The sequence below is a fragment of the Podarcis raffonei genome, chromosome 12, assembly GCF_027172205.1.
Source record: "Podarcis raffonei isolate rPodRaf1 chromosome 12, rPodRaf1.pri, whole genome shotgun sequence".
In the NCBI taxonomy this organism is placed as follows: Eukaryota; Metazoa; Chordata; class Lepidosauria; order Squamata; family Lacertidae; genus Podarcis; species Podarcis raffonei.
This window is the reverse complement of record NC_070613.1, coordinates 51405063-51428565: the sequence shown is the minus strand read 5'-3', so window position 1 is coordinate 51428565 and position 23503 is coordinate 51405063. Positions and strand designations below refer to the sequence as shown.

Sequence of the window (23503 nt, the reverse complement as noted above, 5' to 3'; positions counted from 1 at the left end):
ACTGCCAACATAGCAATTTGAAAGCACGTTGAAGTGCAAGTAGATAAATAGGTACCACTCTGGCGGGAAGATAAACAGCGTTTCTGTGCACTGCTCTGGTTTTGCCAGAAGCGGCTTAGTCATGCTGGCCACATGACCTGGAAAAAACTGGCTTCCTTGGCCAGTAAAGCGAGATGAGCGCCGCAACCCCAGAGTCGTTTGCGACTGGACTTAACTGTCAGGGGTCCTTTACCTTTACCTTTATTTTCATTGGAGAAATGTTGGAGGGTGAGGGTATGATATAAGCGAGAAGAAAAGTCATGGAGTGTGTCTAGGGAAAGTAAGCTGTGAGGGGGAGACGGGGAGATCAGCCACAATCATCATGAAGAGAAGACAGCAGTGATTCAGGTGGCTCATTCTCTGACACTGGCCCTGATTAGATTGTGGAGATTATCAAGTGATAGGGTATGCCAAACACTATGCTTAAGAAAAAGCTAATGTATTTTGTTTATCATCGCACCTTGTAAATTGAAAACGAGCAGAACCTAAAAGAGAGATGTATACATGTTTGATCAGATGAGCATCCATTATCATTGCTCTGCTAATTGATGATGTAGACAGTATGTTACAAAGTAGACCTTAGCTGATGTCACTAGATAAGGACAAAGTATTTTGGCAGAGGAGCAGCCTTTTGGGGGGACAGCAGCAACACATGTCCCCATCTTAATGGTGTGTTGCAAAGTTCATTGTAAAAGGAGGTTCTTTGTGGCTGCTTAAGCAAAATGAGCAGCTCAGTCGAAACATGTTCGGTTGCATGTACCAAAGGCCCACACTATGACAAAACCCAGTGAGAGAAAAAACAGGTTCAACAGCATTTAGAGCTGGAAGATGTATTCCGTGTTCTTCTGGGAAGGAGGCGGCAGTGTGCACTGTAAGAGAACTCTCCTATCTAATGAAGAGGACAAAGTGCATGTTCTCTTTCCAGTGACTGTGGGTTCTTTATTAAACAGCATATTAAATTAGATGCCAACATCTAGCCTCTGAAATTAATTTTTCCTGTGATCCAGTGTCACACGAAAGCTCGTCTATCCAAAACTAATCAGTTTGTTAGTGCTATATCTGTTGTAACTGCACACATGCAGGGCAAAAGGAAGAGAATAAAACCCTCTGTGAGGCACTAATTTGCAATGTTACCAAGGACCAATTTGTACATCCTGGTGCTCTATATGCATTTGCCTTGGGGACACACGAGGGCTGGGCACACACCAGTGTGTTAATGTGCATGTGCGTCACACAGATCCATTTTTCCTGTGTACGTTGATGTGCACCTTCATCCACACACAAGCATTCAGGTGAACTCTGTTTTTCTCTTTCACATCAGTGGGTGGTGCTTGGTGGGGATGTATTAGCACGTAACATGCATGTTGGATTTTTTCTCTCCTTACTGCGTTATCTGCAATTGTAGGCCCAGCCCACCCATAAGGCAAGGCGAGGTGGCTGCCTCAGGCACCTGCTTAACATTAAATAGCTGAGCACTAACACAAGCCTCTTTGATGAACCAAAGGAACACGAGAACAGTGATATGCATCAGTTTATAACAGTATGGTTAATTCAGGAATTTTTTTCTTACAAAAAAATCTTTATTTTATTGCTTAGTATCAAAAGAAATGAGACGTTGATTAAAGGCCATTGTGAACTGAAAGTAATATTCATCTTTATCCTATGAAGCAGGATTGAAGGAGGAACTTGAAATTAACAGAAGCCACTGAAACAGGACAGAATCACAGTATGTTGCATTCAAGTAAACAGTAGCATGTATGGATGGATGTATAATTTGACCTAGTCTTTGCGGATCAGAAGACACTAACTATAGCACTGAGTTTGATTTTTCGGCAGGCATTTCAGGACCCCACTTTGCTCAGATCAGTAAATGTCAAATAAAGCCATGACATAAAAGAGGCTGTGTCGATAATGCGCCTGCTGTTCTTCCCCTTTGTTATAAGGGACTTTTGTTTCCTAACACTAAGGCTGCAATCCCATAGCCACTTACCTGGGAGTAAACCTCATTGAACTCAGTGAGACTTAACTTCTGAGCAGACATGCATAGGATTACATTTTAAGTTGCCTGGTTTTCCTATGAAAAAAAAAAAGGAATCGCAAATATATATATATATAGTATATATATTAAAAGATATGAAGCTGAATCCCCCTTCTCTTTTGAGGGATGGCTTTACTATTTACATGTTCAAGAGCTAGAAAATGGATGGAATGGTTGTCATCAGTGTCCAATCCTACTCCATACAGTAACAGGCAAACTTCTTCAAGCTACTCAAATATATACATGGACCTATAAGCCCACATATGGCTCCTGTTGTACGGATGAGCCATGCACACATTCAGCATTTCCATGTCGGCAAATGTAACTGCAGGATCGGGATGCAGAGTTGAGTATATGCTAGACACAGGAGCCCTTTGCTAAGTACAAAAAAGTGGCCATGAACGTCCCAGCTGCACCATCTCTGGTAGCAAATACGCACTGGGTTTCAGCCACAGATTGGAGTGCAAGGCAAGAGGTGAAGGTTGAACAGATGTACTTAGAGGTACTGGAATACAGCTACGTGCTTCTTGCTTAAGAGCTGCCAGCTAAGCAGTTTTCAAAAGTGTACAACTGTGGAGTTGTTGTTTTTCTTCAGCAGGGGTGGGTAACCTGTGGCTAACTGCCAGAAGTTCTTGGACTCCAACTCCCATCAGCCCCAGCCAGCAGAGTTGGTGGTCAGAGATCATGGGAGTTGCAGTCCAGCAATATCTCCTAGGCCTCAGGTTAGCCAACCCTGTTCTTCAGCCAAAGTGCTGAAGTGTTTTAAGGGTGGCACATGATTTTCTGTGGAGCTGTCACACATGATACCAATTGGCTAAGGGGAAATCGCCATTGTCTGCAACCCTTTCATCCTTTACAAGTGTAACTCTCAGCACCTTCTTTTCCTTCCCTTATGTTTATATTGCCTTTGAGATTGTGTGCACGTTTTAAACATGCTGGTAAAACTTGTTCAAAGGGGAATTTCTAGATAGTTGATTTATAAAAAGAAGAACGAGAGGGGCTTGGAACTCTTAAAACAGTAAATGTTGGGCAACAATAGATTCCTTGTTACTTAAGTCTCTGAATTCTTGTGTACCTTGTAATTTCTGCACAGGCCCATAAATTCTGCACAGCCTCAAGGATGATTCCTTGATGCAGACAGAACGTCTGACTAGATTGCTCGTTGAACCACAATTTGAAACAGTGGGTAAAATTCTGGTTTTATAGCTGCGGTTTCCATTTGTGGCCATATTCCCAAACTAGGTGTGCTTATGTCTTGTAAGTCAATAAGCTGAAATGTGCCTAACTTTACGTTGGATTGTTTCTGGCATGTGCTTCAAGGTGAATTGCTAACACCTTTGGTCTTTTGAATTTGGTTGCTTTTGTTCACAAATGTATTAGCTCAGTATGTTTTTATTCCACTCGTTTTTTGTCATCTAGAATCTGTTTTCCCCCTGTTGTGAAATGAAATTGGTTAACCATATAAACAGGAACATGCTATATACACACATATATTAAAAAATATGCTCAAACAATATCAGAAAAATAGAAAAATTCTGCAACCCAGTTTTTTGTTTCTGAGACCTGCCTCTTTCCTACAGAAGGAAAAGGAAAGACTATTTTGGACTAGGCCTGCTTTGGGGAAACAGTGCTTGTTCATCAGCTGTTTAAACATTTACATCCAACATGTGCTAAAATCTTTGCTTGTATACAAGAAACCCAAAGGACGTACAAGATCGCCACAGCAACATACATCCAAAATCACAGAGAAGTCCAGACCACAGACTGTTTCCTAAATCAACAGCTCCACAATTCATCCAAACTGTCTTGTTACTGAAACTGAAAAAAGTCAGAACCAAACATTATGCCGATTCGCTAAAATCATGGACAACATTTTAGGACCAGACTCACACTATATACTTCAAGCTGTAGTAATACAATGAAAAAGTCTGAACCCTTACTCATTCAATCACACTTCAAATGAGAAAGAAGTCCCAAACAGTTTTCTTAAGACACGTAAACAGGGTGCAAATCTAAGTTTAGTTCTCTGTTCCCATCAGTGTAATAGTTAGCAGCCTTGCTCAAAAAAATTATCCAGTTTAACTTTTCACTTATTTCAAAAAGTAAACAAGCTATTCCTTTCCTAAGCCTCGCACCACTCTTGTCTGGCTCCATTTCTGATTGTTGTTGACCAACCATCTCTTGTTGCTTAAATGTCTGGTATCAACTGATCATTGTGGTTGTCATATGATTTCCTTGGTCATCTGCAAGACAGCTTCGTTGGGGGTTACACAGTGCAAGATGAGGCAGGCAGGTCTTGCCAGCAAAGCATCACAACTGCAGTGGTTGAACAGGGAAAACTCAGATGTTTTCTAGGGCATCTACGGGGACAAAGCCCTTTTTCTTTCCACTGCATACTTTGATAAAGCCGTCGTGTTCCTTTTCTGAAGTAATACAGATCTGTAGACAAAGAATGGAGAGAAAAGTTTAAACGCCCCACACTCAATAACCACTTCTATTCAGGAACCTAAATAGGTATAGGTGATGCTTTGTAAGGTCTGAGCTGAAACAGACCACCAAATTTCAAAGCCCATGACAATGGGATGGCAACCACACAAGAAACAATGGGGCCTGCATAATACCACTTTAGTTATCAGCTGACCATGAGGCAAAATTTGTAATGTGTGCTTTCCAATTCAGCCTCATGAACATAATGCAATATTTTCTCCTTCCTCGTGCCATTTCTCCCCTAGGCCCTCCTAAAGTCGGCGGGCAAGCCATGCCCTCAGGCTCCAGCTTTGTTACAAGGGTTTATATTATCTACTTGAAAGCAGAAGGGTACAAAGCTATATAAACACAAAGTGCTTTGCTGTCTGGGCAAAGCGACCCGGCATGCATTAGGAGGGCACTAAAAATATCTCTGCCTGTCTGAATGATGTTTTGTATTGCTGCTGTTGATATAACATTGTGCATAAAAACTTCCTCATTTCCTGCAATGGGCATTTTATGGTTTGTATGTGCACGTCTTGCCATACATATATAACCCTCATTAATGTGCTGGCGAGTTTGTGTAAGAATGAGCAAGGATACATTCCTTTTTGTGACGTTCAGGACCATTTTAAAACACCAAGGAACTCCACCTCAGGCTTAGCAAATGAGTGTTCCTAGCAGTCTGTTTGGTTCAGTGATTTCGTTGTCTAACGTCTTTATCAAAGAAAGAGAAAGCAGCTCCGTACTGTAAATTCATATGTGCGCAACGTGGTCAGATGGGTTTGTCACATAAATATGTGAGCCGGCTGAGATCCACCACGTGGAGGCTCTTGGAAACTGCAGCTGGCACAGGCAGTGATCCGCCCGTGCACAGGGTCTTACTGTGCAAGCTGGTCAGCACTATGCAGTACATTTGGCGCATGAAATGAATGCGCCAAATTCTGATAGGGTTGCCATCATAGCTGTCAACTTACAGATTTGAAAATAAGGGACCAGCAGCCTCGAAAATAAGGGATCAGCAGCCAAAATAAGGGATTTTCCAAGCACAGGTATGTTCAACGTCTGAGCCCCTCTGAGCCAAAGGCAGAAAGCCCAGCCAGCAGCCAAACGAAGCCTCAAGGAAAACCACTGTCACCTCTCCGCTGGGAAGCGCTGAGCAAAGGCGAGTCCCCAGACAACGCAGCTGATTTGATTGGCATAAGGCATGCAAGCTCCACCCCCCCAGTCGTTCTTAGACTCCTTATTGGGTGAGCAACGCAGCCAAGAAACACAGTTGGAGCCTCCCTCGTCCCTGGCTGGCAGGCAGGGAGGGAGAGGAGCTGCTTCCTTTGAAACCCGGGAAATTTAAGGGACATCATCAATAAGGGACACGGCGCTGGGATAAGGGACGGTTGACAGCTATGTTGCCATACGTCCAGAATCTCCCAGGCATAGCTGGGATTTGGCAGTTGGAAACAGTTCCTGGGAGGAAATTACCAAAATGTCTAGGATAATCCAGACGTATGGCAACCCATGCCAGAGGTGTAGATTTTGGTGAATTTCCTTTAAAACAGCTCAAAAACTTCAAAAAAAATTTTGGCCAAAAAAAGAGAGAAAAACAACAACTTTGTCAGAAGAAGCTCAACAATTTTTGTGTCCGGATTTTTACTTTTTGAAACATGGCAACCCTAAATTCTGAGCACATCACACAAGTTCATCTTCAGGGGCAGAGTGCCTGCTTTGTACACAGAACATCCCAGGTCCAGTGTACAGTGTGGCTGGAAAAGTCTTCTGTCTGAAAGCCTGGAGGGTTACGACCAATCAGTGCAGATGCTGAGCTAAATGGACCAAAGGCTTGATTTGGTGCACAGCAGTATTCTGCATTGTTTTTGTTCATCGGCCATCCCTGAACTTTGGTATCCTCCCAAAACTGATTGCGCAAAAGGGCTAGAAGATTGACCAGTGGTCTGACCTTCTTCCCACGGTAGTGGCAGAGTACTTGTCATTTCACTCAGTGCCTCCCCAAAATCCATTAATAGCATCAACCAATAGCATTATTTTGACTTAACTGGCTTTTTTTGTATGAATATTAAAAAAGGAAAATTACTTTCACTTGCTGTGACTGAGAGGCAGTGGAGGTGCTAGCAAGATGGACTGGCTTTTTAATCATTGCTTTTAATTAATGGAGACTGTGAACGACTCTTGTCTTATTATAGACTAGTTTTCTATTAATTTGCTTAACTGCCTGGCATAAGCTGGACTGCCATGGGCTAGTAGGAAGCAACAGTAATTTAAAAAACCCAGGTCCATATAATTTGCCATGGTAGTCACTTTCAGTTCAATTATGACTCGATTAATATGTACTTGAAGGTATGTATGCTAGGCATCACGATCTCAAATCTCCAGTCATAATACATTCTCTTGGAAGTATGTACCATGGGATTTGATGGAGCATGAGAAAAGTAGAGATGTGATCGCAACGTTTTAATGCACAGGAAGGAATTCGAGGTTTACTCACTTGGTTCTCTTTCAGGGTTATCTGCCCCTGCTCCTTGCATCCAATAAATGTTCTGATACACCTGAAGACATGTTCATCTTGTTGTACTCTTTGAACGAAATTTGCTGGGAAAAAGCCAACTCGGTCTTCTATTTTCCCCTGTGAAGAAGGTGAAATGACAGAAGAAGAGTTATGAGCCGCTGTAATGCTCTTGAAGATGGTTTGGAAGCTGCTGCTACTGGTACAGAAGGCAGTGGCCTGATCTTAAAGACTTACACCAATTGCTGGTGTGCTTCTGAGCCAAATTCAAGTTATTTATGCTGTTGCAAAAAGCACTAAATGACATGCAGCCCAGGTATCTGAAGAAGTTACTACTCCTATATAGATATGGAGAGAGGCCTCTTGGCAGTTCTGCCATCCTATGAAGTTCATGGGGTGATAGGGTATGAGAGGGTCTTTCTGTGGTGGCCCCCAGACTGTGAAATGACCTCTGTTCTGAGGTCTGGCCACACTGTATACCTTACGACATCTGGTCCATTTTGCATGGGCCTTTGGGGGTGAAGGATGAGATCAGAATGTCCCTTCCATTTAGTATTTACAAAGTACATTGTATTGAGTGGTACATAACTGCCCTGGGACTGCATGGCTGCAGCATTGCATTTTGTTTTGTATATATTACATTATTAGCCTCCAAAATCTAAACCACTGAGCCTCTTGGGCTTGCCGATCAGAAGGTCGGCGGTTCAAATCCCCACGACAAGGTGAGCTCCCGTTGCTTGGTCCCAGCTCTTGCCAACCTAGCAGTTCAAAAGCACGCCAAAAAGTGCAAGTAGATAAATAGGTACTGCTCTGGCGGGAAGGTAAATGGCATTTCCATGCACTGCTATGGTTTCCGTGCTCTGTTGCGCCGGAAGCGGCTTAGTCATGCTGGCCACATGACCGGAAAAAAACTGTCTGCGGACAAACGCTGCCTCCATCGGCCAGTAAAGCGAGATGAGCAATGCAACCCCAGAGTCATCTGCTACTGGACTTAACTGTCAGGGGTCCTTTACCTTTACAGGCATTCAAAGTGGTGTACGTAGTTCTCCTTCCTCCCATTTTATCCTCAAAACCACCCTGTGAGGCAGCTACAGCTGAGAGACAGTGACCAGTCCAAGGCCGCCCAGTCAGCCATGTGGCTTAGTGGGGAGTTGAGCCTGAATTTCTCCAGAGACTCTAACTGGTGCACCACACTGTCTCTCACGTTATGATAACGCTCCCACCAAATAGGTGGGTGGGTTGATTGCATCCTTCTGTTTCAGCTACTGCTCTGAATCAGCACTCCAGATTGAGAAAGAAGGGAAGAGCCCTTAAATTGTTGCAGTGATTTGCCAACAAGGCGGTGCTGATGTTTGGGAGGTGGGGGCGTGAGGTTGCAGTTCAAGTAGCCTCTGGGGTTACCGCTGGCATGCTTGCTTTCCTTCCACCCTCCCATCAACCAATGTCCCTTCCTTGGTGCTGCTCTGCCTTGCAAGGGCTTCCTTAGAATGCCAATAACAGGGCCAGATTTTGGTAATATGGCACCCTGAGCAAGGACCAAATCCTCTCCCCCAAATATTTCTTATTTTCACGATAATTCCTTTGGGTACAGTTGCTTTTTGTGGATCTTCTCAGTAGATACTCATATAAATATAGGTGGCTTTATTTATTTATTTATTTATTTATTTATTTATTTAGTGCCCTCTCGACTCGGTGCTCTGTGTGGGGGAACTGTCCACACTGCCAGTAAAGTACTACTTTACATCAGCTACTAAACGGCTACCAAGGAACAAAAGTGTTCCCTTAGACCAGAGTTAAGCACACAAAATGTTGCTCCAACGCACTGAAGCAAAGGAATGTGCTGTCGGTGCATCAGCACTAATGACCAACACACACGTGCAATGTTCATTTTCTTTCTTTCCGCATTACTTGGGTAATTGCGATCGTACCTTCCACCAGTCTTCATTTGAGTCCTCCAGAAGTGTGATCCTATCTCCTGGCCTACAGTCAGAAGACAGAAGCATTGGGAACACGTTGTTTAGATAAATGAATATGTATTACATTGGGCATTTTGTTTGAGTTCAGTTCAGCAAAATTTTATTCATTCATTCATTTAATTTGTATACAGCTTTTCATCCAAACATCCCAGGGTGCTTCACAACAGGAAAAATACAAAATAAGAACATAAAATACATAATAAAACAAAAACAGACCAATAACCCAAACGACAACAACAACAAAATAAATTTATTAAACCCCGCCCTTCTGACTGGGTTACTCCAGCCACTCTGGGCAGCTTCCAAGAAAATACAAAGGGGGAAAATCCTGCATCAAACATTAAAAGCTTTCTTTTCATTTTAAAAGGCACAGTATGTCAATATTTTCTGTGTTAATTTACATTACTATTAGCTGGCTTTATTGAGTTTTAAATGGCGATAAATTGTCAGCTGCTTTGTAAAGCTTATGCAAGCAGCCCAAGGATAATTTGAATAAAAACAGAAAGTTATGCTTGTTCATGTATAATGTCACCCATGAATTCCACAATTTTTTCAGTCCCCAAAAGTGACTTTAATGATGATTTGTCCATTTTATCCACATTTTGGGATTCTAAATGAACCAGCTGAAGTTCCCACTGTGAAGCTAAAGGAATAAGCTGGTCATGATTAACTTAGGCCCTATAGCAGGGATGAAGCGGGTGGCGCTGTGGGTTAAATCACAGAGCCTAGGACTTGCTGATCAGAAGGTCGGCGGTTCGAATCTCCACAACGTATATAGTCGGGGAGGAGCACAGCTGGGCACTTGGACATTAAAAAATATACATGTTGAAATGTGATTGTGGGGACCGTTCATGCTAGGATCACAACAACTACTACTACTATCTGGGCCAGTGCTCCTCACTGGAAAGAAAGGTGAATCCCTTCTCCTAAATGGTTGCCAAAATGGATACTACTGGTTGCTGGCGGGGGGTAATCCTTCATCAAGGGGAACTGCCTCAATATCAATATTTTTGAAACGCTAAACATCATCTTCTCCCTCTTCTTGATTCAGGAAAACACTCTGGCATATTTCCTGCTACCTGCCGCTCATATCTAGCTAAAAGTCTGAGGTCTTACTTGGGGCCTGTTTGATGGGAGAGCATTTAAGAAGGGAGGTGGAAGCATGTAGGGGGTGACTAGGCAACCACAAGACTTGTTCCTCAGCCCCAATTTTCCTTCTCCAGCTGGTCAGGAGGTGGCAGCTGCCATGGCTGGGGTGATGAAGCGGCAGGACAAGGTGGGTGGTGGCAACTGTGACTGGAGCCCAATGCTGAGTAGTTGCCAGAGTGATTCACCTGATGACTCTAGCTCTGAAGACAAAGATTGTATCTAACTTGGGGCTGGGATTTACATTACATCCAAGCATCTCTGATGGCAGATAAATGGCTCTTTGGGCGCAGGAAATGGGGATTGTGAGAGTGGCAGGATGCGTGAGCCGGAGGCCAAACACAAAACCCCCAAATGAAAAGTTGCTGGGGGAAGCTAGAGAAAGAGGGAAGCAATCCGCTTCTCTGTTCCTAAGTGTCTCCTCCTGAAAGTCTTCTGCAAATTTAAAGGGGGCTGTTTATCTACTTCTGCATTTCGTTAGGTCATTTGTATATGAAACCATCGTCACAAAACGTGGCTCTCTTTGATTCATTGGTCTTGTCATTTTCGGTGAAGAAGGAGCAAGATGATGCCCTGAGTGACAGCCTATCACTTCACAGAATAGAATTCTTTTTTAAAGAAACTTTTATTTTTATCTAACCAATCCATTTTTGCCACACAGTCATGTATTGTCCTGCAAGTTCTATTTTTACATGCTGTGAATAAATTGTCCGGGGATGTTGTGGTGGATGGAGCCTGAATAGCTGCAGAGGTAGAGAGGGATGCCATCTAGCCTCTCAATTCAGCCTTCACTAACCTCCTTGAAGGCCACAACTTACACCAACGCTCCTTAAGTGCTTTTCCTGGCAGGAATAGGTCCTCTTGCTTTCCTTGTCTGGAAGATGGAGAGAGACGTGTCTGTAGAAAGCGTGGCTGGAATACAGCCTACTGCATGAATTTACTGTTGCTCTGTCCATTTTTGCTTCTGTCCCTACCTACTTTTTCCTTTGGCGTTCTGCTCAATATTGGCGTGTGTACCCTGGAAAGTTCCCCTCAAGCAATTGTGGCCTTTGGGCTGGCTTGGCCCTGCTGTTACATGAACACATCTACACAGCAGGTCAGATCTGCGTTCTTCCCAATTCCCATTAATAAAATACACAAGTCTACCTCATTTCCAAGTCTTCGTTCTCTTGTGGTACAAATTTGTACAAGGCAACATAGGCGTTTGTCTGTACTGCATCTTTACTGAGAGATCCCTTTGGCGTGAAAAAAAAAGAAAGAAGAGGAGATATTGGAATCTGTTCTTTAACAGTAGCGTAGACAAATTCAACTACATGCACTCTGAAAATGAGGTACTGATTTGATGTAGGGTGGTTTTGTTTATACAGCAATTGGGAGTAAGTCAAGTTCGAGCCAAATATACTGCCGTGTTTATCTTAACTCGGCTTCCGGATGGAGAACCCAAATGGGGAAAATCTATTACTTTGTGGTCTCTAGACTAATTTTGAAACAGAATTAACGAGCTGCCAGATTTCTGGATTTTGGCAGTGGGCTCCATCCTTTAGAATAAATAAGGCCTCATTCATAGACGCTCATAGGAGTCACTTTGCTACTATGTGATCCCAAACTGCCCTATATGTAAAAACCACCTTCTTCATAGGAATGTGAAATTTAATTTCGGCTTTGTTACAGCACAGTCTATATACATGCCTACTTCAATGTAGGTCCCATTGAATCCCATGGGGCTTACTCCCAGGAAAGTAGGTACAAAATTGCAGCTTTATTGTCACATTAAAAAAATCACCTGTAGCATGGAGTTTATTTTCTTCGGTTCATCTCCAAAATCCGTGGTACCATTTACTGAGTATGTGAACACTGTAATTAAGGGGACAACAAATATTAGGACCAAAATCCTAGCAGCCAAACAAGCCAGCCATTTGTTTCACGTGTTTCTTTTATTCCAATGCTATTATCTTTCTGCTTTCATTTCGAAACTTTGCTCATAATGCGCAGCACCTTCTGCAAATGAAATGGCAAAGCAGTTGACTTCGATGTGCTCCTACTGACATTTCTGTAAGCCTTTAATGGGTATGTGGGATTGTCCACATCCACATGTGATCGTCAGTTGTCATCACGTTGCTCTTTAGCCATCTCTACTCTACATCTCCACCACTGGTGAGTCCTTGGTAGTGCTAAACCCTGCTTGGGGTTTTATATGCAAATCACATTGCTACTATGTGATCCCAAACTGCAGCAGCTATTAATAGCGTCTATGAATAGCACCCACACTATTAATAGCATCAACCTGTCATCTCAAAGAACAGTTCCATAATCAAAGGCAGTTGCATACTGTGTCTCTGGTGTTAAATGTTTCCATTAGCTCTTTGTAATGCTGGATGACTTCTTGCCACATGTGGCGGCAAATACAGCTTTTCTGCGGCCACAAACACCTGCCTGACCAGCCTCATTACTGAATACCCCCCAGTAGCTGGCTCATGTAGCAACTCTTGCTGGGAGATTTTAAAAAACAAACACAATGGAAATGATGCTCACGTGCAAGAGGATCTTGAAAATTACACAAACTAAATTTATTTTAGTATCTGATCCACTACAGTATGGCTTTGAGCTAAGGAAGATGGTATTTTCTCATGTAGCCAAAACGCCAGAAATCAGCATTTGTAGGCTACCTTCCCCTGCACTGAATATTGAACTCCATCGGGCCACATGATGTGTCTTGCGAAAGTGTTAGACATAAGAAACAAGAGAAGGACCGTGGCTCAAGTGTTGGAGCATCTGCCTTGATGGTCCCTAGTTCCATTCCTGTTGTCTCCAGGAACAGTTGAGAAAAGTCCGTGTAGAATACGCTCAACTAGATGGACCAATTTTCCTAAGAGATCTGCCATGGAATGCCCATTCTGTCCCTAGCCCTATTTATCACTTGTGGACTGGATTTCATGTTTGCATAGGAGTCTACATGTGTCTACACTCATGCACAAACTGTGCAGTCTATAGAAATATTAAATGCAATGGGTGAAGACAGGGGTGCACCAGATAGCAGGGGTGACTGCTTCACACAAACCAAATCCCAAGATCACCTAAGATATATGATATAGGATATGCCCTTGTACTGGGCTTATCTGCACTTTTGCCCTGCTTTCAAGCCACAGCTCTGCACTTTAAAGCTCCATGTCTGAGCACTTTTTTTTTTGCTCCAGAGGTTTCCCTGCAAAGACCTGCTTTTTAAAGCTGAATGGCAACGAACGGCAATTCGGGTTTTCCGCAGATTGTTGTTTGCTCCAATTCAACTTTAAAGAGCGGGTTTTCTCAGGGAAAGCTGCACACAGAGAGAGCACTTTGACACAGAGCTTTAAACCGCCTGGAAAGTACGGAGGAAAAGTAAGTATGGTTAATAAGCCCACTGAACCAGAACATTGGCCCCGAAGTATATTCCTTTTCATATGCCCGCATGCCAGAAGCCCTGGAGACATGGGAACTTCAGGAACATGACAAAAGGTCTGTGCAGACAGCATGGGCAATTCAGTAAATATTCTAAGAGGAACATTTTGGAGTACCTGGTGTATAATTTATGTGCTGAGCTTCTGACTGTAAAGAAATCCAGTGCTGTTCAAAGGAATGGTTAATGTGCTGCTGGTGTTTGTTGGGGCACGCACAGTCAGATCTGTCTACAAGTTACTCATACAAGGCCAAGTCTGGTAGATCCCACAGGCAACAGTTTCTTTTAAAGGTAGAACAGGTGAATGATAAACAGGGATCTGAAAACATTTAATGGGGATTATAATTATTTTCCCTTGGTTTGAAGATTGTTTGGGGGCCACTGAACACCTGAGCTTTCCACGTACCACTATTGCTGCGTTTCCTGTTTACGTCCAATACGCTTCCAGGACTATCACCTTCCTCAGGAACTTCTGCCAAATCCGATGTCTGTAAGAAAGGAGGAGAAGGGGTTTGAAAGCGTGAAAGTGAGCAAAAATGAGAAATAGACGTGCAAGAGATTGAAGCACATGGCAACAGCTTGGAGGTGGGTGTGGAAGGAATCAGGAAGTGTCAACACTGACGACAAAATGTTATTGAGAGGTGGAGTTCAAATATTTGATGGGAGAATAGCAGGACATTTAGATGCGCTGTAGACCTAGCTGCTGAATCTAATTCAAACAGGGCTCTTTGTTTACACAGGAGAGGAAAATGGAGTTAAGGGAAAAGGACATGTGGTTTTTGGAGTTTACATATACAGTAGATTATAATTCCATCATCTCAGCAACAACCAGCAAGGAGCACAACATAAATTATCATGCAACAGAATGTATTTATGACAGGAAGCACACATGAAGGGAGATCCTGCAAGACCTCTGGAGAGTATAGTGTCTGGTATAGCCATCTGGTGCCTGGGGAAGCGGACAGGTTTTGCACTACTGCAACCATGTGCCTTATTTCTATCCTTTCCCTAAAAGGGTATGCTCTGGGATCTAAAAGGTGTTCTCTGGAGTCTAGATTGCACTGATTGCATCTGTTGAGAATCAAGTCCACCTGCTCACTTGCACATCACTCCATTTGCATAGCTCCATCCCCTTGCCTGCATAGTCTCATTCTAGGTTCTTTTTTGTGGTCACATTAGAACTTGACAAATTATCGGGTACTGGCTTTTGGACAGAGGTAGAGGTTGATAGATGCATATACAGGAGATGTTGAACAGTTCTATCCCATGTCTGTTTACTTGTAAGCTGCTTCTCCATTGTGACTGATTGAACTGACAGGTCTTAGGAACAGTCCCAGGGACCCAAAGGCTAGTGCTGTTAGGAAGCTGTTGGATATCACTGTTAATATTACTGAAATGAAATAATTGCTTGGATTGCTATATTTGAAATGGATTGGTTGCCAGAGCTGTTTATTGCAATGATGATACATTGTCTTGATTTTGCATCACTGCTGTGTTGTAGGCAGCTTTGGACACATCAAAGCGGAAAGGTAGCATATAAATTAAAATCGTCAGCATCAATGTGTGCCTTATCACACATTTTAAAATAACAAGTGGTGGCTTAAAAGGTCCCTCTATACCAGGCATGGCCAAACTTGGCCCTCCAGATGTTTTGGGACTACAATTCCCACCATCCCTGACCACTGGTCCTGTTAGCTAGGGATGATGGGAGTTGTAGTCCCAAAACATCTGGAGGGCCAAGTTTGGCCATGCCTGCTCTATATGTTCATGAATCCTGAAATCCCACGCTCAAGTGATCTGAAGTTCATGTGTTTTCTTCTAAATAAGTATGTGGTTTTAAGTACTACACACTTATGCGTAATCCACTACTTGACAGCCTGACTTGCCAAGGAGTAAATCCCACGACGTATTGCATTTTGTACTTACACCCACTCCCCATCTGATCAAAATTTCAAGGCAAGCTGGCAATATGTTCCTGTTTTGCATGCTTGAGTAATCATTTATTACTTAACAGAAAGCTTTACCGATTTGACAAGAAACAATTACATTTGTGGAAATTCTGGTCTGTGGACGAGCTAAAGAAACGAAGAGGAAAGATCACAACGTTTGAACAAAGCTAGCATTTGCTTTGGGGAAATACAACATTCATAAGTTGTGAGGGTTTATAATAGGGCCATTTCTCTAGGAATACGCAAAGGTCTCCATGTAGATGTGTTTAGTGGAATAGCAGCAACGTTAGCAGCTGTGGAATTCCTGCAGAACAGCAGCTCTGCCCAATGGAAGACACAAGTACATGCTTACTCCTGAGGAACCGTAAACTGGGTGGCTGGTGAGAATGGAGTCTGCCCAGAGACACCATTTGGGCCTCTATTTCAACATTCACTGGTCACTAGAGAGGTTCATTCTCAATGCCTTAACAGCAGTAAACGCCGGCAGAGGCTGTGCCAAAGAATGAACCTAAGTGTACTATTGGTTTGCATTTGGAGGAACTTGAAAGTTTGGAATCCCCCGTCTGTTTTCCACAGTTGTATACATGTTATTCTTCTGCTTATCTCTCATATTTCGAAGTATTAAAGCTTGTGGTGAAAGTAGATAGATACGGATTCGTTCTTAGGAATACAGTGGTACCTCGGGTTAAGTACTTAATTCGTTCCGGAGGTCCGTTCTTAACCTGAAACTGTTCTTAACCTGAAGACCACTTTAGCTAATGGGGCCGCCTGCTGTCTGCGGTTTCTGTTCTTATCCTGAAGCAAAGTTCTTAACCTGAAGCACTATTTCTGGGTTAGCAGTGTGTAACCTGAAGCGTATGTAACCTGAAGCGTATGTAACCTGAGGTACCACTGTATAGAGTTAAAAATATTTGCCCTGTGCAGCGTATACTTGAAATCTACCCATCTTAAGGAAAGCTGTAGGGAATTTCAAAGTAGCCAAGTTCATGGAGCACAACACACTTTTCTTTTTTGACACAGAGGCAATTTCAGAGGATTTAGGGCTTCCAGTTTAACAGAGACCCTGCTCTAGAGGGTATTTAGTTGGAAGGTGAATCCAGCCTTGCCACTGCTGCCATGTTGAAATGCTAAAGAATGCACAGGCCAGCTATTCGCTCCTCCAAATACTACTTTTTTTCACTAGAAAATCAACAGAATTAAAAAATAAGTGTACATAACAAAATTACATGTAAAGGTAGGTTTGCTGAAATAATATTTTTAAAGCAGTCATCTGCTTTGCATGACCCCAGCACTGCGTACAGCATCGTGATGCTATGGTAGGTCCAAGTTTCTGGTTTTTTTTTTAATAGAAATGCTGGTGATCATTCACAATCCTACCTGTGCAGCGCACAGTGAATCCATTTTGCAGAAGTAAGCATTTCAAGTGTTTTGAGACTGTTGGCTTCCCCATAATTATCAAAAATAGTTCTGGCCTTGTTTTCCTATCAGTGTTCTAAATCAAACCCATAAAATGGGATTTCCCATCTGTTCTGTTTCTGTTTCTCTCTCTCTTACAGAGTCATTTAAAGACTGTTCTTTTGTTTCATTCTGCTGGCTATGCCAGCCAGATTCTATTGAGGGTGGATTTTTATTCTATGGAATTTGTGTCAAAGCCCACTAGTGTGGGGTTTCTGATGACAGTGCTATTCCATCAACTCTACCATCCTCACCCACCTGAAGATCTCACATCTTAAATTATTCTGTCCATTCTCAATTGCTGCCCCTGGAATTCTCTCCCGGAGCAATGCCTCTCTTTGTCTTTATCATATGGCTCCTCATTTCCACAAACCTTTTAGTCCAAAACCCTCAGTGCAAATAGCTGCATTTGTTCACATCAACGCCTCCTTGCCATTCCATTCTTGCTGGCTTCCTGTTATTTGCTATCATTGCCCGTACCTTTCTTCTGTGGTCCATCTTTTCCAGTATTTTAAAATTGGTGCAAGGGTTTGTCTTCTTCTTTTTGCCTACTATGAACCCCTTATAAATTGGTGGCACTGTTTGAAAAACCACCATCAGCACTGTGTCAGGCAGAGTGATTATGAATGGGGATGCTCAGATCTTTATTTTTTTATTAGAGAATGTTGAATTACCAACCAAGGTACAGGCAGTGAAGCAGTATATATCATTCCCAAAGAAATCAGGTGCCTGCAGAAGAGGTTTAGTAACTAATAGTAAGAAGTGGCACGTAACCAGGCACCCAAGTCCTTTCTGGGGAAAGTAGGTGAATATACTATGGAAAAAAAATGGCAACAACCCAAAACAGCACACTTACTGAGTTCCTTTTTGGTGAATCTGAGCTGCTCCCAGAACTGCCTTTCTTCATTTTTTGGGCTAAGGAAGTTCCAAAGCGAAGTGTTTCATAGACGGGGTCAACCTTATTGCCACAAGCTGCAAAAGAAACACAGATAAGAAGGGAGAAAAGATAGGACGTTAAAAGTGTTCTTCTTCCTCCTTGAAAAATATTGCTTATCCTTTCAAGATGGAACATCCACCTGGGCCATGGACCAAAACAGATGTTCAGCGGAGGGTCCAAGTCCAGGAACCAGGTCTCTGCCAAACATCTGGAAAGAGAGCCAATGTGATCAGTATCAGCGCTACCTGTTTATTTGTATGCCAGTTTTCTGCAAAACTCTGCTCAAAGTAGCTCACAATGGATCAAATAAACAGTAAGAAACATAACAACAAACCCATAATGTGTTGTAAGGGTTTAGAATGTCATTTTAGGACCAGGGATGCTAATGTCCAAATGGGCACTCACTGGATGACTTGGGCATCCCAGGCTTGTGCAGTGACTACTTTTAATTTTGCCAAGACATGGGCAACCCGTATCTTGCTCCTCATCTTTGACTTTCAGTTCATTCAAGGAAGGCTCAAGACATTCTGGTGCCTGCGATGGAAAAATCTAAATGCCAACTGCTCCCGCTGAGCAATATGGGCCCAAATCCACTGGGAAGCTCACAGCGCTAGTGCACTTGGTAAACTCTTATTCATTTCAATGTGACTTGCAGAAAACAGAAACGCTACTAATTTTTCGTGTGCTCCAGGGTCAGTTCTGTTTCTTACTTGGGATGGCACCCCAGATTTGTCACCTGAGACCTCACCTTGGTTTGTGACCTCTGTATTCATTTGAAATCCACGCCTTAGAGCTTCTTACTCAGTAGTTGGATTAAGTTTATTTGCCAGTCACTTTCTTTATGGCATTCTGAGCCTTGAAACTTCTGCATCAGGGATGGGGAAGGTCGGAACCTGGAGCCAAATATAACTCTCCAGGACTCTGTATCAGAACTCTCCCTTCATGCCTCTCACTGGCTCTGCTTTGGACTCTGTCTTTTTGCCTGGCTGGAATGTACCTGTGAACTCTGATAATGCCTCTGGGTGGAGGTTAGAGAGGAGTGTCTGTAGAAACTAGCCTACTGCACAAAGGTGACATTTACATTTGTTGCTCTGCCTACTTTGGCCCTTGGCCCCAGACACCATTGGCATGTGGCCTCCAGTGAAGGTTGTCTTGGAGAGACTGAAAATGATTATTCCCCACTCTTGCTCTGTGGAATGAAATGATGCTTGCTAGTGCTACCCTTGTGGAGTTTTTGTTTTCCAAGAGGGAATTACCTGGGCAGGGACTCAGTCAAAGTCTTGCTGTGATTAAGCATCACTCGCAAACGGGCACAGAAGCCTTTGTGATATCAATGAACGCTACAACTTGCAGAATTGGGGGGCAGGGACCATTAACAAAACAAGACTCTATCTGAACTTACCAATAGGCATTACTTCTTTGATGCAGCCAAATTGCTCGTGAATGAGTAGCGGAGAGCTGTAGTAGCGGCGAAAGCCTTTGGGCTAGAGAGTGAGCAAACGAGAGAGCGAGAGAGAGAATGAATATAAGGCAATCATGACCCATTCCGTTCAATGGGGTTGCTAGGTTCAGCGGACGTACAATGAAGCTACAGTAATATGGTATACAGTGGTACATTGGGTTAAGAACTTAATTCGTTCCGGAGGTCCATTCTTAACCTGAAACTGTTCTTAACCTGAGGTACCACTTTAGCTAATGGGGCCTCCTGCTACCGCCACACCACCAGAGCACAATTTCTGTTCTCATCCTGAAGCAAAGTTCTTAACCCGAGGTACTATTTCTGGGTTAGTGGAGTCTGTAATCTGAAGCATCTGTAACGTGAGGTACCACTGTATCTGCTAATTCTTTAGTGCAGAAGTCAGGAGCCTATGGCCCTCCCAAGGTTGTTGGACTCAAATTCCCATCAGTCCCAACCAACAGAGTCAATCGTGATGATGGGAGTTGGAGTTCAACAGCAATGACATGTTCCCTATTCCTGCTTTACTGGGGCAACTTTACTTTTTACTGCAAAGCTAAAACTGAACAGCGTACAGTGGTGCCCCGCAAGACGAATGCCTCGCAAGACGGAAAACCCGCTAGACGAAAGGGTTTTCCATTTTTGAGTTGCTTCGCAAGACGATTTTCCCTATGGGCTTGCTTTGCAAGACGAAACGTCTTGCTAGTCTTGCGATTTTCCCCCGCTTCCCCCCCTTTTTCTAAGCCGCTAAGCCGCTAATAGCCTTTTAGCAGCTAAGCTGCTAAGCCTTTAATAGCCGCTATGTCGCTAAACCACTAATAGCGCTAATCCGCTAAGCCGCTAATAGGGTTGCTTCGCAAGATGAAAAAACTGCTAGACGAAGAGAATCGTGGAACGGATTCTTTTCGTCTTGCGAGGCACCACTGTAGATTCCTTCCTGTTGCTGGATCTGCATGGGATCCAGATCATAAGAACATATAAATTAATTTTTGTACTTTAGCATTCATACTTAGGGGAAGCATGTTTCATTTTTAATTGGAAATATTTTGAAGGCTTCCCCTTTCTGGTAGATGTCCTCTTTTGTGGGGGTGGGTTGGGGTGTCAAGCTTCTATGCTCAATCATGCCAATGAAACATCATTTATTACCCAGAAATACAAAGCAGCTAATAAAAAAAGACCAGCCAGAATTAGAAGATTTAAAAGCCTAGTGTATAAAAATGCTTCACTTGATGTCTAAGGCTATAAAGCAAATAAATTAGATCTGACTAACTAGGTACTAATTATGCAAAGCAGATCCCCTGCATAAGCAGTAGGTGTTTCTTTTCTGCCAGCGAAAACCACTTTGTGGTGTGGTGAATCCTGGATGGATAAGCTGCACCCAAATGCACAAAATGGGGAGACAAAATAGATTCCAGGAAGCGCCATCAATTTAGCTCATGGGGGAGATAAATGCCTTTTTTCCCATCCATGGGAGTAGCCAGGCAGGCAGGGGTTTTGAAGGGAGGTGTTTTTGCTTTGAAGGACCCCTCGCCATCTCCTCATCCCCCCTTCCTCTCTAGGAATCTAGTCTGGTTCATTTTAATCACAGAGAGAGCCAAGCTACAGGATCAGATCTCTGCATCTCTCTCAAAGCAGAAGCCAAAGAGGATGCTCGCTACACACAGAGGTGGGTGGCGGCTCCGTGACACTTCAGGTTCCCAAATGAAACTGGCAATGGAAGGCAAGGGAGCAATGCAAAGAAATAGGGGCAGGGATCTAAAAGGTTTGGACACAGAGCAGACCATCCCCGATGTTGCTGAGCAGCTTTGCAAGAGTGTGGAAACGAGAACCCAAAGTAGATTGCTGCTTTGCTCTTTCCCTGGCCAAGAGATGGAAGGAGCAATGAAGGTAAAGGTGGAGAAAGATGTGAGGGGTTTTCTTTGGCCATTGGCAGTAGCAAAGGCTTGCATTTGGGAATTTGGGACTCTGCATGACAAAGTGAGAAGCTATGATGGCTTAAGGGTTTTCAGCATGGGTCCTGGCATTTGGGAGGCAGTTGGAGACTATGGGATAAGCAGGGAGCCCGCTGTAGAAATATGGACCTTGGCAAATATCCAACAATGCCCAGTCCTGAAGCCATCCCTGCTGTAGCCCTGTCTGAAAAGCAACAACTCTTGTTTAACTGAGCCTGTAAGAGTCTATATTTCTCAGGGTTGGCATGTTTGGAGTATGATTTTTGAATTCTGTGCCTAGAATAAGTTTCTTGCTAGATTATCTTTTTCTAAGCACTGTGTGTTTCTTCAATTCAGCCAAGACATTAGGTGGGACCTGCTGGGCCATCTCTCTTGCCCAGTCTGGTTTGTGGCTGTGTTTGATCCAATTACTGCCTTCTATATCTATATATATAATTATCCAATTACTGCCTTACCAGTTTGCCCATGCAGCGTTGCTGTCCAATGCTCTCTGCACATCTGTGGTGAATGCTCAGCTTGCATGCCTTGCAGCGCAGTCCATGTTTAGCGTTTGTCCCTGTCAGAGGAACAGAAATAATTTAATTACAGAATATCAATAGTTTCCATGTATCCAAGTGACCTCCCGCAAAGCTCAAACAGGTCTCAGCCTTACAGTACTTCACAAACCTCCAGTCTTAATACAACTGTGCAGAATCCACAGAGCTACGCCTCGTCCCCCGACCCACAAAGGGATGGTTTACTTTCTCTTTATTTTCTAAAAAAATACACTACAGCTCAGCTGAGAAAAAGATCTCCTTGCTTGCAAATCATAACTGCCTCTCAAAACATAACCTTGTGTCTTATGGGAAAAGTTATGCATTGTTGTAACCATGATTTGATTTGCAATTGGCTTCATAGTTGTAATCAATGAATACAATATTAGATTTTACAATAAAAAATATAGCCCAAGTGATCCAGTTTTTAACTTTGTCCCTCTTTCTGCAATCCTAGAACATCTAGTCGCTGCAGATGTGATGTTAAGAACAGATGTACTTGGGCAGCATACCTTAGTTTATCATATCTGCATTCAGAGTATCTTAAAGGGCAGGAATGGATAGCAACTTTTAAAAATAAATGTTAATAAGCTCCCTGCCATGCAGGCCTTTTTCTACCTGGCCTGGGTGGGCGGGGCCCAGACTGACTCCAGCTACAAAAGCTCAGGCTGCTGAACAGGTCAGAGAGCAGCTTGGCTGCCTATTTTATTCTCTTGCTAATTATGCTGTTTTAAATGTGCATTTTCTATTTGACTTCTTTTGGTCATGATTTCTTTTGAAATCTTTAAGATAATTTTCTGTTGTTGGTTTTGCTGCATTAAACATGCATACTTTGGTTGCCCTCCTTTGTAATGTTTTATTTTGAAATCCTTATGGTAATATTTTAGTTTCCCGTTAATTATGTTGTTTTGAATGTAGACTTTATATTTGACTTTGTTCAGTAATGTTTGTTCTGGGTTGATTTATTTGATGTTTTAATGTGTTGCAAACCACTCTGAGGCTTTTTCTTAAGATATAAAGCAGTATAAAAATGAAAGAAATAATAATGATGATAATAAATAAAATATAAATATTCAGAGGTAAGCCCACCTGAGTTAGGAGTATAGCATCTAGATCAAGGGAAGTAATAGTGCCACTGTATTCTGCTCTGGTCAGACCTCACCTGGAGTACTGTGTCCAGTTCTGGGCACCACAGTTCAAGAAGGACACTGACAAACTGGAACGTGTCCAGAGGAGGGCAACCAAAATGGTCAAAGGCCTGGAAACGATGCCTTATGAGGAACGGCTAAGGGAGCTGGGCATGTTTAGCCTGGAGAAGAGGAGGTTAAGGGGTGATATGATAGCCATGTTCAAATATATAAAAGGATGTCATATAGAGGAGGGAGAAAGGTTGTTTTCTGCTGCTCCAGAGAAGCGGACACGGAGCAATGGATCCAAACTACAAGAAAGAAGATTCCACCTAAACATTAGGAAGAACTTCCTGACAGTAAGAGCTGTTCGACAGTGGAATTTGCTGCCAAGGAGTGTGGTGGAGTCTCCTTCTTTGGAGGTCTTTAAGCAGAGGCTTGACAACCATATGTCAGGAGTGCTCTGATGGTGTTTCCT

The 23503-nt window shown here is 43.0% G+C and overlaps 1 protein-coding gene across 1 annotated transcript in view; it reads right to left on the bottom strand.

Annotated features, from left to right (window-relative positions):
• Positions 1–1555: 1555 nt before the first annotated feature.
• Positions 1556–23503, bottom strand: part of STAC (SH3 and cysteine rich domain) — a 75341-nt gene continuing 53393 nt past the window's right edge. The window contains exons 3-11 of the mRNA XM_053359510.1: positions 21821–21921; positions 19360–19441; positions 17877–17992; positions 14023–14104; positions 11967–12037; positions 11330–11418; positions 8990–9041; positions 7044–7181; positions 1556–4516 (exon numbers count right to left, since the gene is read on the bottom strand). Coding sequence (XP_053215485.1) covers positions 4418–4516; positions 7044–7181; positions 8990–9041; positions 11330–11418; positions 11967–12037; positions 14023–14104; positions 17877–17992; positions 19360–19441; positions 21821–21921 — 830 coding nt within the window. The 3' untranslated portion in view covers positions 1556–4417. The remainder of the gene's footprint in view (positions 4517–7043; positions 7182–8989; positions 9042–11329; positions 11419–11966; positions 12038–14022; positions 14105–17876; positions 17993–19359; positions 19442–21820; positions 21922–23503) is intronic.